The following is a 14513-nucleotide window of genomic DNA, read 5'->3' as shown; positions in this document are numbered from 1 at the left end:
GTTATGAGTGTAGACAATCCTGTTTTCCTGTTAGGCCTCAAGAAGGAATCACAGCGGCACTGCAATAGGCTGTAAGACCCCGCTACCAGATTAGGTCAGCCTGGCCCAACTCTCAGGCAAATAAAATGCTCCATGCAATTGCTGCAGGAACCTCTGGCGTTCCACCAGTGGATCAAGAGAGTACTTCTGCAGAGAGCACCTGCTCCACCACTCTGAAACAGTGCTGAGTGGGGCCATGGCAGGCACAAGCTGTGGTAAGAATCCATCTGGGTTTGTCAAAGCACACACAGCAGAAGAGCCCATCACCTGTGCAACAGTACACACGCCAGGCTGCGCGAGCCATGACTGAAAACTCGGGCATGATATAAACAGTAGTTATTTTCTGTTGCTTGTAATCATCCTGTTTCTGTTGGTGGTGGGGGAGACAGAAGCCACAGAATTGGAGGGAGGGAACGGAGCAGGACAAGAAAATATACAACCTTAAGTAGAGGAAGAACAGCTGTCTGGGTTCAGGATGGAAGAACAGCAAATGCCAAGACACAGGCCTGTTCAGGACCATTGGCACAACGTCATGTATGCATCTGGAAACTGCTCTGCAGAGCCCTGCTCCACTGTGGTCCCTCTTCATGTCAGTTCCACTAATTCTGAGTGCAAGATTAAAATGAGGTAGCAACAGGGCTAGGCAGAATTATCTCAGAATACAGTGAAATCAAACTCTTCACCACACCTGTAAGGACACCTGCTTCTGCCCAGCTCAGCTGGGCCCCAGAGGGAGGAGGTAAGAGTAGCAACTGCTACTACTTCAGCTGAAGAGAGAAAGGAGAATCCTTACTTTTTCTGGTGATTGGAAAGAGCAGCTTTAGGTTTTGGGAAACAGAAACCTGAAAGTAGCAAGAACCAATATCATGTAATCTAGTTAACAAGACTCATCCTCATTAGGAAAGGACTATGAGACTGATGAGAGCCCAAGGGGTCACGTGGATTTATTTGCCAGAAGCAACGGTGGTTGCCCACTGGGATGGGTGGCTGTACATCTCAGCATCATGAGAGCTGACCATTTCTTGAGGTTACAGTCCAGAGCTGACAAGCTTCAAGCCAATTCCTTGCTTCAGCCCATCAGTAGATGGCCCTGATGCTGCCCGCTCTCCGTAGCTGACAAACTCAGGCCATGCTGCTCCGAACACTACTGTTACTAAAGCACTGTTATGATTTGAGAGCTCCTGCCTGAAGAGTCCAGTTTCACACAAGCATTTAGTATGACAGGGGAACATTTAAAAATGCTTTGCAGCGAGGTCACTAAAATGGAAAGAATCTTCCACTGTAGTTAAGAGTCAGAAGACACAGTGGTATCTCAGAAGCAAGCTAGGTGGTACAGAGCAGGTCATACTATGCACTGCTCCACGTTTCAACTTTCTCAGCTATCAAATGCAGAGGACAGAAGCCATTTTCTATAAAGCTTATATAAATATACAGATGGAAATTGCAAAGAAAAGCCAGGACTTATTATGTAAAGATCCTGCTCTTCTACCATGGAGAGCTATTTCAACAGTCCTTTTGACCCAAGGGCAAGACACTCCCTTTCTATACAAAATTCTTTCTCCCAGTTTGGGCTGCCCTTGCACGTTTTACAGAGTACAGCACAGCAGGTTTTCAACAGCCTGCAAGATCTTTAAATGTTCGTATTTGCTGAAGAGAGATCACTGAATTATATTTGCTCTGAGTCAGGCTGACATAAGGGTGAAGGGACAGCTCCATCCATCATGCATGTCCAATAAAACATCACACAAGTGAGAGAAGACAACAGATGCAAAACAGCAGGTGAGCCTAATGCTCCTATCCTAATAATCTGAATTAGGCAAGGGGCAAGCCGAGATGGGAAGAGCAGAACACCAGCAGCATGTGGAAAGGTGGGTGCCTGGGTCTTTGCATATGAGTAGCCTGGGTGAGCAACAGCCTTTTTGAGGCTCCGCATACCAGCAAGTGGAACATCACCTCCAGTCCACCTCTTTCAGTTGTGCAGGACTCAAAAATAGCACAGCATGCTCCACAACAAGGAGTATGGAATGGCCAAGCTCTCACAGCACCACAGATCCATGGTTACGATAGACTGCTCTTATGGCCCAGTCCACAGCTGCCTTCCTAGGCCACCGCCATCTCTGGGATCACCCTATCCAAAAGGATGGAAAAAAGCAATGCCTCTCCAGTACAGCTGGGGTTCCCTGGAGCTGTTACCTCTTGCCACCTTATTAGTGCAAGTTTTAGTTCTTCTCATACACATCTCCAGCTCCTCAGAACAGGAGGTGGTTTGTGAGAAACTGCTTGGTAGACAAGCAGCAGCACAGCAAAAGCAAACCACACCTGGGTTTACTCTAAAAACACACCTAAATGGGAGAGAAGGCCCTTGTCTGCTTCCTAGCTCAGTCCCTCCACCTGCAGTTCCTGTGCTGTGATCCTGCTAAGAACTCAGAAGCAATCACTAGAGCAGTTGTAAAAACAGGCCAAAACAGAGGCTGAGCTCAGATATTCTCTCCATCTATGTCCTCAGTCCTCCTTCACAGTCACCATAGAGCGCTTTACCTAGCAGAGAACATGGAAACTGACAGTAGAAGGCAAATGATCAGTACCCTGAACTCTTGCTGTTCTGGTAGCTTCCTCAGATAAAAGCAAATCGACCCACCACCTCCACTCAAGCCTACAGCCAAGCACATCCCTCCACAGAACCCAGCCTGTACACCCTTTGCTGTCTGGAAGCTTTGACAGAGATGGGAAAAGAACAGTCTCATCTTCATTAGATGCCTAATTCCAGTCAGTGTCTGCTGGTATTAAAGATGTCAACTTCCATGTGATTTGTTATAAAGGATCCTTGTTGACAGTAAGGTGGGCAGAGGAGTCTGTTCCAGCAGGGTCCTGATGCTGTGAGGGGATGCTCTGCTGGTGTTTCTCAGGAAAATAGAGTGTTTTGTGAATCAGATTTTTGACAGCAGAAACGTCGTCTCTTTCTATGGAAAAGACACAGACACTTGTTAGGGATTCTCAACAGGCAGTACGAAGTCCCTCTTCCTCAAGAAGTACTTAGAACTCCAGTTCCCACCATGTCACCTACCAGCAGCCCCTTCCTCTCTTTTCCTATACATCCTTCACCCTTTCTGCACTCACCCACACCCAGCTGCTGCAAAAGACTTCCAAACTCTGGGTCACAATCCAGGATTTTCAACAGGTTGGTGGACTCCATTCTCTCCAGTTGCACATCCCAGTAGATGTAGATCTTCTGACTGAAGCTGACATAAACCAAGCAGGGGCTGTTGCTTCCTCCTTTGCATGCATAGAGGCCTGTAGAAAGCAAAAGTGTGGCGATCTGACTATTTCCAAGAGGACAAAGCAAATGGGTAACTTCTCATGACAAGGTACCAAAGTTGTTAGCAGAAAGCAGAGAGCACCTGGGGTGAGGGGCACAGACACGCACTTGGGTATACGAAGTCCCTTTGAGATAATCCAAGAAAGTCTCTCTAAACCGCTATTAATGTAGGGAACTTGCGGATTTGCAAGCTGCTTGTTGTAGGTCAGAGAGGGGACTGAGCAAAGCCAAGGCTTAGGCTGGGTCCACTGGGCTCCTTAAGTTTGCAAATCAAACAAGCAGTGGGGAAGACAAGACCACTGTAGCACTCCCAAAAAGGACAGGAAAAACCCCAAAACCATTCCAAACAAACCTCAGCATCATCTTCTCTCACCCCTATTTTTCCCAGATGCTACCAGGAAAGACTAGCCGGGACTTCTGCAGTACACACACAGGGAAATTATTCCGCACTGCAGATAGACAAAGGATTCCAGGTCTCCCAGCGGGGAGCAGTAGCTTTGAGGGAGAAGTGCTGGGAGGGCTGGCTTTGCAGCCAGGCTCCCCACCTGCACAGAACGCACTGACGTTCTCGTCTGCTTGAAATCTGGCAACAGTCCGATTGTGGTCGATGATGTACGTCTGACCATCCCACGCACAGGCAATCACCTCCTCATGCCCGTTGCCCTGCAGGAACCATAAGGCAGCATATTAACACTTCTGGATATCTTGTCCAGACATTTTGCACTTGTCCACTCTTTCTGCACTTGGAGACCATCTCTCCTTCTCTACCACAACCATTATGTGTCCTAAGAGGTCACAGACAACTGAAGTATTAGCTATGCGCAAAACCACTCAACTTTGCAGTAAGATAAAAGAGCAGCAGCTGGGGGGATGAAAATGTTCACAGCAGGATACTGGGCTCGCTAGGTCAAACAGGCAGACACAGCTCAACCTCTTGCAGGTGTACAGACTGAGAAGAGTGCAGAATCCACCAGCACAGTCACTCTGTCACGCTGAGACCACCCCAGCCTTTCTCAGCTCAGTCGTATTCTCTCTGCCCTTCCTAAATTCATATACAAAAGCCATGTTGAGTTTTTGTCTTCATCCCTCCCAGTCCAATTCACAGATACTCACAGTAACATCCAACTTTTCCAGAGCAAACAGCTGGTGATCAACCTGCACAGACCAGAGCAGCTTGTCTGCTCCCTCCATGAGTTTCAATGTCCCTGAAGGGGGGAAAAAATAAAAAACAAATAAAGATTGTCTCAAAACTATTAAAAGGGAGCAAGATGCTTGCTAACACTGGACCCTGCACACTCCAACACAGAGCCTGCAAGCAGAGGGTTGAGCTCCATGGTACAGGCTGTCGTTGATAACAGATAACAGTCTCAGTTCTGGGAAGGACAGCAGTCCGTTATCACATCATCAGTAAGCGGGAAAAGCAGAAACATGGCAGCAGCCATACTAATTGGATTGTGCTCTAAGACAAGAAGAAAACAGCCCCAAACAGGATCCCGAAGTACAGTACTCAACAGATGTCACTTGAGACAGTGAGTAAATGAGAAGCTTCTCATCAAGTTTATTCATCTTCTGTGTCCCACAGATCACGTGATCACAGGACAGCATGGTGACAGGTACCAGCTGAGAGCTGGCTGGCTAGTAGCTTGGGCATGGCTTCTTGGCTACTAAAATCATACTGGATGCTTACCTAACACACCATTTTTCTATCATCCAGAGATATTGTGATAGCACTGAGGGGGTGGGGGTGGCCATGAGAGAAATGAACATAAACATGAATCTACCCTCACAGCACCCTCCGGCCCCAGTAAGGCTCACGAGTGAACCACTGTGAGGCAGGAAGCCTTGCCACACGCGGAAACTTCAGAGTTCAGGCCCAAAGAATAACCAGAAATTCCCTAGCATAACATCATTGGGCAGGTAGACATCTGGTCCATGCAGGCCAGGCTACCTGTCTGGTAAGAGAGCAGCACAGCATCTTGTCTCCACACTTGGTTTTTATGACAGAACCCCAGCATTCAGCTCATTAGATTTAGTCCTGTTGCAGCCTGTCCTATCACTTCTCAGTCTGGGGCACAGCAGAAGAATCTGGCTCCAGGCCCGTGTGAGGCCAGCTCCTCTCTACCAATATTCAAGTTCCAGCATCCATTTCCTTTACTGCTGTTGAAAATAACCCAAGACCCCTCAAGTACAAAGACATATCTCTGCTGTAGTTTAGAGGCTCCTGTCTACATGAACGGCACTGTCGCACTGGCATTTCAAACAGCCGTTTGACCACTGGGTGAGCTGGCAACTTAGGAGTCAGCAGACAGAAGTTCTAGTCTCACTCTCCCTCTCTGGCTTTCAGCTTTGGGCCAATGACCCAGCCTCTTCATCTTCCCTGCTGCTCACTGCAGCGTAACTTTAATACTTCTACCCCCATAGGCCATGGGACCACACAAGCAATTAATGTTTGTAAAATGCTTTGAAATCCAGATGAAGAGACTGTACCAGGAGAGAGAAAGGCAGATATTACAGTAACAGTAAGCCTGTGCAATATCAAACCCAGTTCAGTAAGGAACAAAGACAGGCTCAGCCTTATTATGTTACATCATATCCTCAGATACAGGCACGTTATTACACGCCTGGTTTATGGGGGGACTTGGTGACAGTGACAACTCTTACCTTGGCTCCTGTCTTAGCTTTCATGCTTTCATATAAAGTACGTCAGCCGGAGGAGTCTTTGAATTAAATTCTCTTGCCTGACCCAGAAAGCATTTCTGAAGCCCAGCTCCCCCTTCTTTCAAAATTAAAAGCACTGAGCCCCCGGTTCCCTTCTTTGAATTAGTGACAGGCCCTGGCCATCCCACAGGCCTTTCTTCCAGGACAGTGCTAAGACTTACCATCCAGAGTACAGAGGGCAAAGAGACCTGAGCCAGTATTCTCGCTGGAGCAGCCTGTAAGGCAAGAAGAGAATTACAGGAGTTGATGTAATTTTATGAGCATTGTCCCCTCCCTTTCCTGAAAAAAACAAAAACAAACAAACAAACAAAAAACCAAAAAAAAGGATCGAAAAGAAGCAGATTCATCCTGCCTCTTTTTCTGACACTTTGCTTAGCAGGTATCTGTAGATTCTTGCAACCAATTATACTTCATGCTAACTTTTATTTGTAGGGCACTGGCATCTCAAAACCCAAGACCTTTTCTTTGCACTGATACAGGCGTGTCTGGCTCTGCTGGCTGCTCCTAGGAGTTTGCCTGTACCACACATGTACCTGCAAGCCCATGGCAGTTCCAATTTTAGTGGACTGTATCACATCCTCTCCAGGCTTCAGAAATACACAAGCACAGGCAGGACCACCGCAAAGGACAAGAACAGCTGAAGTCAAACAACAGTATTACAACTGGACCCTCACTGTTTCTTTCAGGGACAGGGACATGGCCTTCAGCTGTTTTGGGAACGTGCAGTATTGAAAAAAAATAAAAGGAGAGGTCCCAGCAGAAGGACAAAAGCACCTTCATGGCAACTCCTAAATGAGCCTGTGGAGATCAGGCTACCAACTCTATTGTTTTTGCTACAGCAAAATTGCACAGAAGCTGTGATCCTCTCCCAGCACACACTAGTCAGATGCCAGAGAGCCCTTGCTTTATGAGATTAGACACATGCCTTCACGCTCATCTACACACTTAGCCCTGGCCTTCCTGGGCTATGCTTACACAGACACGAACTGCCTGCAAGCAGTAGCCTCTCCAAAGCCTGTATATAAAAGCTGTGTGCAGGACAGCACTGACAGATGTGACTAGTTAAATATGAAGAGGAGACTCCCTTGACCGCTGGGCTACTTCAGCCCTTCAGTACACTCTCTACCTAGCTACCAGTCACAAAAGACATGCAAGGTCAGGTTTTGAAAGTGGTATCACACTTGGCAGAGAAGGACTGGAGCCATATTCAACTACAGCTGCACTCAATCCTTTCAGTGACAACAAAGGAGAGATGCTAGCTCCTGGAGGCCTGCAGGAACCCAGGAAACCTGGCAGTCAGCGACAGGCCAGCAGAGCTGAAAGCAAATAGGCAGTTTCCCCAGAATGATGCAATACTGCAAGTGTACCTCTGCTGTCCATAGAGAGCTCCAAGCTACGACACCCTGCATGCTCCCAGGATGCAGACTACCCTATTTCTGCAAATCAGCTTAAAGCAAAGTCAGCTGGCTGAGTGCTCTATTGCCCCTAGTTGACATTCATCCAGACAGGCTCTGGTTCAAAAGACCAGTCTGTAAGAGGGACACAGCAGATCAATATGGCATTCTTCAGCTGTTTCATTGCTGATGGTCCAGCATCAGTGGGCTTTTCACAACCTCCTCTTCATCCCTTACTCTGTGTGCCTTCATTTTTCACAGGCACCTCTCATTAGATGCAAGGCTTTGTATGCAATGAAATAATTGATCATGTGCTCTGTTGACCACATTGCTCATAGCTGCACCTGAGATGCTGAAAACGTGACAAGCTTAGGATGTGGGGAGGGAAGGGTACTCTGGGCAAGGCAAACGGAAGGGGTTTCAGCAGATTGCTCTTCTCCTCCAGCTCTAATTATGCTGGACGGCCTAAACTGTTCTCAGATAGCACTGTAGGGGGTAACACTCAGACAGAGCAAATGCAGCAGAACTCCAGCCAGCTGCACATAAGAAAGTGACCTGCATTGGGAATTTTCTGCCTTCTTGTATTATGCCCGTATGGTCCAAGGGAGGGTGAAAGCTGCTTACTCTTCATAGGTCCCAAAACAGGATTCAGTAGGTACACCAGGCACAGGCCAGAGCCCAAAACAGTTACACAAGGGAGGCAGTGGCAGTGTGTCAAAGTCTGGACACAACAGCTGTGTGTCAGGCCTGAGAGGAGCCAGCAGCTACGGAGAGTCTAGATACAACAGCTGAACAGAATACATTGGAAGGAGACAGGACGGTGCTATCAATGAAATACAGAAGCAGCTCTGAAGGGGTTGGGACTGTATAGGTGGAGGAAGAGCAGGATATAGCTGCCGGTTATTGGCAATCAAATGCTGAAAAGCACAAAAGCAAGAATAAAGATGAGACTGTGGAAAGGAAGAGGTGCAGCTTGGGAACAAGAGGGCATAAGCTGCAGCCATGCAAAAGCAAAGATCAAGGACATCTGTAGGAGCAAGGCATGGCAGCCATTCAGGATGACTAAATGCAGCCAGTGGAGGCTGCAGAGAAACTGTTGTGCTAGGTGAAGAGTAAGAGCTACCCAGGGAAGGACAAAGGCTATAAAAAGCTCTAACGCAAATATCCAGCTGTCTTTTTTCGCGAGCTGGCTAACAGAAGACATGTTCCCTCTGTTCTTGCAGCTACCTCCCAGTTATTTTTCAGCCATGGGAAATCTGATTTCATGTCGGACTGATGCATTGAAAAACTATCGCGGCAACCATTGGGCCCCAGACCCCAAGCCCTAATCTCTCACCTCGACCAATGCTGCCAATTAGATGAGTGGAAACATTCTTGTTGTGAATCCGTCCAGATGTTTGGTGTAGAATAACATCTCGAACAGGGGCCTCACTAGGGAAAAAGACAGACATCAGGGAAAAAGGCTAGGGAACCATGCCTAGGACAATCACAACAGCAGTGTACTCCAAAGCTTTACAAACCCAGAGACTGATACAGTTCGTGCATAGGTTAGCTCTTTAATGGTAAAGGCCAAGGAAAAGAATGCATGCCACCCCAAGTATGAAAAGAACCCACTAATGCTTAAATAACAAAACCAGAATGATATGATGCATTTGAAAACCGGAAAGCGCTCAAAAAAAAGAGAAAAAAAGAAAAAAATAAATCAGTAAAACATATTCCAATCAAGGAAAAGACAATTTTTGTCATTACTGTCACGTAAGCCTGGCTGCTTTTCACTTAACAAGTGTGTCTGCCTGGGGCTGAACAGGTTGGTCAAAGATCATGCCTGGGCCTGGCTTCTGGCTAGGAGGGTATCATTCCACTAAGGTCTCCGAGACATGAGGAAGACTTGCCCAGCTCCCCTCCTGCTGCAGTTTTCTGACTCTGCCTTAAAGTCTCACAGAACACCACAGAAGCATCTGAATTCCCTACAAGGGTCCCTCCAGTGCCAAGGACAACCACCTCACTGCCCATCCCGATTGCTCTAGTTGTGACTTACAGCACTGGCTGCCAGGGGGTCTCATTATGAAAACCTCCAACTACCTCACCTGGAAGAATGGAGTGAATGAACCCAGTGTCATCCTGGGCTTCAGACTAACCGGGCTTGGCCCAGCCTTCCAGTTGCTACCCTTCCCACCATTAGACAGGTCACCAGATTGCCTACTACTTTCTCTGGAGACCTAGGCCACTCATTTCCCTGCTTTAGCCCCAGCAGTGCCCCCCACCAAAAAAATGGTTTTGTATTATCCTTGCCCAATCCAAGGAGAAGACAGTGGGACACAAGGAAAGCACCAGTATTCGTCTATGTGACAGAGACATGAAGAGTGCTCATGGAAGCTTGGGTACAGATGGACTTCAGTTGTGAACTCCCAGCAGTATGGCAGCCCTTGCCCCGGAAAGGTGGTGGTGGTGGTGTGGTGGTGCCCTGTTGTGATGGGCATCTACAGCAGAATCTCCTCATCTAGCCCATGCAGTAATGCTCTTCACCTGCCTGCGGCAGAGCTGTCCCTTCCCTCTGTCGTAGCCTGCTGCTCAGAGTCCCAGGTGCACAGCAGAATGGCATAACCGCAGCCCGGCTGAGACACCATCAACTCCGGTGAGCCATCAGGGCCTGGGTTCACAGAGAGGCTGTCCACCTATACTAGCAAAAGAAAAACATGGAGAGTCAAACTGAGAACTTTAAACACCTCAGAAGGATTCACTGTGCTCCCTGACCTAAACTTGAATATAGCAGATCATCTTCTAGAGCTGAGCAGAAGTTGAACAAATTCAGCTAGAAGCAAAACGTCCAAGTTACAGTAAAAGGTTATGCTTCCCTAACTAAAGCCACTTAAGAACAACACTAGTATTTTATACTAATGCTCTCTAGTTGGGCAAGAGCAACTGACTGTTTCCCAGACAAACCCACCAGCTGCTCCACACGTACAGGACAACCACTGGGCAAATCTCCCTTCAAGCCACGAACAAGACAATCACTTTGTTCACAGGCCTGAGATTTTGTGCTGCTTCTCCTGGGAGAGCCACCTCTCGAAGACTGTATGACAAGTTCTGCTCTGAACATCCCATTTCCTTACCTGACCTTCTAGCAGCCATTTCTTCAACAGGAGTAGCTGCCCAGAGACATGGTCTGAACTGTCCGACAAGTCCTCCCAGCGGAAGGCACGTACTACCCTGTCAGTGTAACCCACCACCAACTCACACTTCCCATCTCCATCTGCAGGGAATACAAGAAGATAGACGCGCTCTCTCAGGCTTTCATAGCCCCAAGAGCCCCAACAGTCAGAAACCACTGTGCTAGTTTCCATCAGGCAGCAACCCTGAGGATCCCAGTCCTGAAATGAGAACTCAAATACAATGGGAATTCAAAACACCCAGATGCTTCTCCCTCTCTCTCACAGTCCCCCATCTTCATACCCACAAACTCCCTCAACCCTACACTCCCACACCAGCTTCCCGGCTCACCTATGTCATTGATCAGCATGACCTTGGTGTTGGCAGGAATATGCTGCTTGAACACTGGCTTCTGCTCTTCTGCTGCTGCCAACTCATGGTGGCCCGAAGCATCTGGGTGTTTTGAAGTTGTCAGGTCGAAAAGATGAAACCAGCCTTCTGCACTCACTGCCACCACAAGATTCTAAGAGAGGAGAGAAAAACATTTTCATTTTTCTTCTTTTATAAACTGCAGAAACTGTCCCACTGCAGGGTGCAGGAAGATACAAGGGTAGATCCATCAAGATCAATGACTCCTACAGGGGAACAGGATAAGGATTTTGGCCAGCATACAAACTACACAGGTACTGCAGGACCCTAATTTCTTGTTCATCTTTGTCAGACTAGGATATCAAGCTGATGTAAGTGTCCCCGAACAACATGTGGCTTTCTCAATGCTCACTTCAGCTCTACTCCCCACTGGAGCACACATAGCTACAGTATTTTAGGCAGGGTGCCTAAACCAGGACTTTTGGACTCAACGATCCTGGCTTAATCGCCAGAAATAGCAGTCCAGCAAAAAGAGTCGCGTTAGACCCAGTGGAATTTGCTTAGGAGTCTAGACTATTCTATGGCTCAACCTTGTTTAGATGACCTTAAATGCACACAGCCAAGCAGCAGAAGGGCCACGGCCCACAGCAGGGACCAGCACAGAGCAGGGCAAAAGCCACTGAGATAAAGGAGCAACCCTCAAATCACCAAAGCCTTGTGGTGCTCACACAGGGGTGTGTGGAAATCAGTAGTGCTCTCTGAAGATAGGATGGATTTCCTTTCTCATTAAAACCTACACATGGCTCACAGAAAGATACAGCTTGTCTCTAAACAGAAAACAGTTTTAGAACAGCAGTGCTAAAACTCTATGAACAAGGGAAAATCCTGAAAAGAAAGCACCTGCAACCTGCCCTCCTCCACACTCAGGATATGACGCGACCCTCATCTCCCAAACACCTCTCCCATGCCCTACAGGCACAGCTGAGAAGAGTCTGGCTGCTCTCACCTTTCCTTTATTGCATACATCTCCGATTCCAACACATGTGAGCTGCAAGAGAAAAGAAGGCCATACATGAGAGAAGGCAATCCGAAACAGCACTTTGGGCTAAGCCTCTGCCCTACCACCTCCTCTCTCATAAACCACCTCTTGAACTCTCAATGGCCTTTTCAAGGACAAAGAGAGCGGAATCAGGGACAGAAACACATCTGCTACACAACTGCCCAGAGCCCTGGGGGCAAAATTCACAGTGCACAGGAGCGGGATCCAGGTGGGACAGAAGCCCAGTTCCTGTATTCAGTACTTTGCTCATCAGTCCCAACCCATGGGGCTAGCTGCGGGCAAAAGCAAGGTCTTGCACAGCTACATGAAAAGCATCAGAACCAGTTCTGGCTGCCACTCCCCTCTGGCCTATGTATTCCTAGACAGTGGTCAAGGATAGCTGGCTGCACATACACCAAAAGGCCCAACCACTTAAGAATTTTGTCAAGAACTGACCATTCCTTGGCATGATCGCACAGCCCAGGGTTTGCTGTCATCATTCTTGTAAACGTAGAGTTTCCCATTGGTGTCTCCCACCACTAGCTCATTCAGCTGTGAAAGAGAATCGGGTTAGTAAGAAGAAATCCACAATTACAGTAACAGTATTCCCACAGAGTAATAATTACAGAATTCATATCTAAAACTTAACTCGGTGGGAATAAGCAGCAAAGCAAAACAAGAGTTAAAGAGACGCCTCAAATCAATAGAGATGGTCTAGGAAAAAAATTTAAAAAGTCCTAATTTTACTCTCATGGATAAAAGCTGGAGAGCGACTCCTTAGAGCAATATCCCATTATTCAATGCTTCTCTAGTATTGCTGCTTCAGAGTTGCATCTCTGACTGTTCTAACATCCTACTCAATCATCATCACCCCATCTTCCATCCTTCATTCTCGATTGACTTGATCTTTCTTGAATGACCTGAGGAAGATTACGGCAGGGAGGAAAATATAATAATCCAGAGAAAGCTACAAAAGCACAAGATTTACACTGGATGTTCAATCTCACCAATGAAGAAGTAAAGGTCTTTCAGAACGGTGATAATTTCTTTAAAGATGACTGCTAAAAAACCCCAGCTACCCCTGCTGACGAGCCTACTCCTGCTACCCTGTCTTCTGCATCACACCTCTGTGTATTTAGGTCGTACGCATTTCCTAACTCCCTGCACACGCTGTCCCACATAACACAACTTCTGACGGGAAAATTTATTTTATCATCTATGGTATGCTAGCCGTGACACTTTTCAGGACAGCAGGACAAGGCTGTAAAAGAACTTGACTGTTAAGAAGAAGGACCAGTTTACAGGTACGCGGTTACGCTAACCTCTTCCTAGTTACGGACGCATCAGACCCATCAGAAACAAGTTTGTGGGGCTGACAGCACCGCTCCTAGTGCACAGCCACCCGTCGTACGGGCCAAGAGACACCGACACTCGGCCCTGCCCCGCCGGCGATCCCCCGCGCCCCACCAAAGCATCACCCCCCCCCCCCCCGCCCAGGACAGCAGAGCGCCCCCCCTCGGGGCCAGCTGCCAACCCCCCGCCAGCTGGGGTCAGCCCGGGCCCCGCCGAGGGTGCCCAGCGTGCCCCAGGGGCTGCCAGCCCCCCCCCAGCCGCGCCCAGAGGCACCCGAACAGCCGCTTTGCCAGGGACCTCTGGGGCCACCCAATGCCGCCCCCACCTCCCCGCCGCCGCCCGCCCGTCCGCCAAGCGCCGAGGCGGGAAGCGCCGCCGCCGCCCGCAGGCCCCGGCTGCCAGCCCCGCCTCAGCCCCCAGCGCTCCCGCCCCATCGCCGGCCCCGGGGCGCCCCCGGCCGCTCCCCAGGCCCACCGAGCCCGGCTGCCCCGCCCCGCTGCTCGCTTCGCTTCGCCTCGGCCCCGCGCCCAAACCGGGCCCGGCACTGCGCCTGAGGAGGCGCTGCCTCCCGCGGCCCCCGGCCCGCCCGGTCCCCGCCGCCGCCACCGCCCCCCGCCTCCACACCGTGTCGTTGTCGGCGTCCCCCAGGCAGATGGCGTGCGGGAAGAGGCTGCCGCCGAAGTCCAGCGCCACGCACTGCACGTAGCTGACGGAGCGCATCCCGCCGCCGCAGCCACCCGCGGGGCCCGGCCCCTGGCCGAGGCGACGGCGGCTCCGCAGGGACAAACGCGGCCGCGGGACGGTGGCGCAGAGCGCGAGGATCACGTGGGGCGGGGCGGGGCAGCTGCGCTGGCTGGCGGCCCCTCCCCCCGGCGGCCACGCCCCCCAGCCCTCAGCGCGGCGGCGCCTCCGCTCGGGGCTCGGCCCCGCCGCCTGCCCAGCTGGAGCCGCGGCCGCGCACCGGCCCGCCAGGCCGCATGTCCCAGCCCGCCCCGGGGGCCCGGCGCCCAGTACGTGATCCAGCCCGTCCCAAGGGCGACACCGCGTTCCTCCCGGCCCTCGACAAACGGGCCACCCGACCGCTCAGCGCCGGGGGCAGGGCCCCGCACCCGGCAGCACCGAGGGAGGCGGAGGC

At 49.9% G+C, this 14513-nt stretch overlaps 1 protein-coding gene across 2 annotated transcripts; it reads right to left on the bottom strand.

Annotated features, from left to right (window-relative positions):
* Positions 1-965: 965 nt before the first annotated feature.
* ITFG2 (integrin alpha FG-GAP repeat containing 2) lies at positions 966-14197 on the bottom strand. 2 transcript variants are annotated; one of them, XM_056340083.1, is made up of 12 exons: positions 14003-14196; positions 12482-12577; positions 11993-12034; positions 10969-11140; positions 10581-10720; positions 9994-10142; positions 8804-8898; positions 6235-6288; positions 4469-4560; positions 3901-4018; positions 3157-3330; positions 966-2999 (listed from the first exon to the last, which is right to left on the bottom strand). In XM_056340083.1, exons 1-12 carry the CDS (start codon positions 14096-14098, stop codon positions 2851-2853), a joined length of 1377 nt encoding a protein of 458 aa, XP_056196058.1. In that variant the 5' UTR covers positions 14099-14196; the 3' UTR covers positions 966-2850. The 2 variants fall into 2 exon arrangements, with proteins under 2 accessions (XP_056196058.1, XP_056196059.1); XM_056340084.1 differs by lacking the exons at positions 11993-12034; positions 12482-12577 and having other exon boundaries at positions 14003-14197.
* Positions 14198-14513: the final 316 nt, after the last annotated feature.

Source organism: Falco biarmicus, chromosome 5 (genome assembly GCF_023638135.1).
Source record: "Falco biarmicus isolate bFalBia1 chromosome 5, bFalBia1.pri, whole genome shotgun sequence".
Lineage (NCBI taxonomy): Eukaryota > Metazoa > Chordata > Aves > Falconiformes > Falconidae > Falco > Falco biarmicus.
This window is presented reverse-complemented; position numbering and strand designations above follow the sequence as displayed.

Coding starts and splice junctions, on each gene's coding strand:
- ITFG2 (XM_056340083.1), bottom strand. CDS start 14,098: ATGCGCTCCGTCAGCTACGTGCAGTGCGTGGCGCTGGACTTCGGCGGC. Junction 12,578..14,002: donor GGGACGCCGACAACGACACG/GTGTGGAGGCGG, acceptor TCTCTTTCACAG/CTGAATGAGCTAGTGGTGGG. Junction 8,899..9,993: donor GACAGCTCTGCCGCAGGCAG/GTGAAGAGCATT, acceptor CTTTTTCCCTAG/TGAGGCCCCTGTTCGAGATG.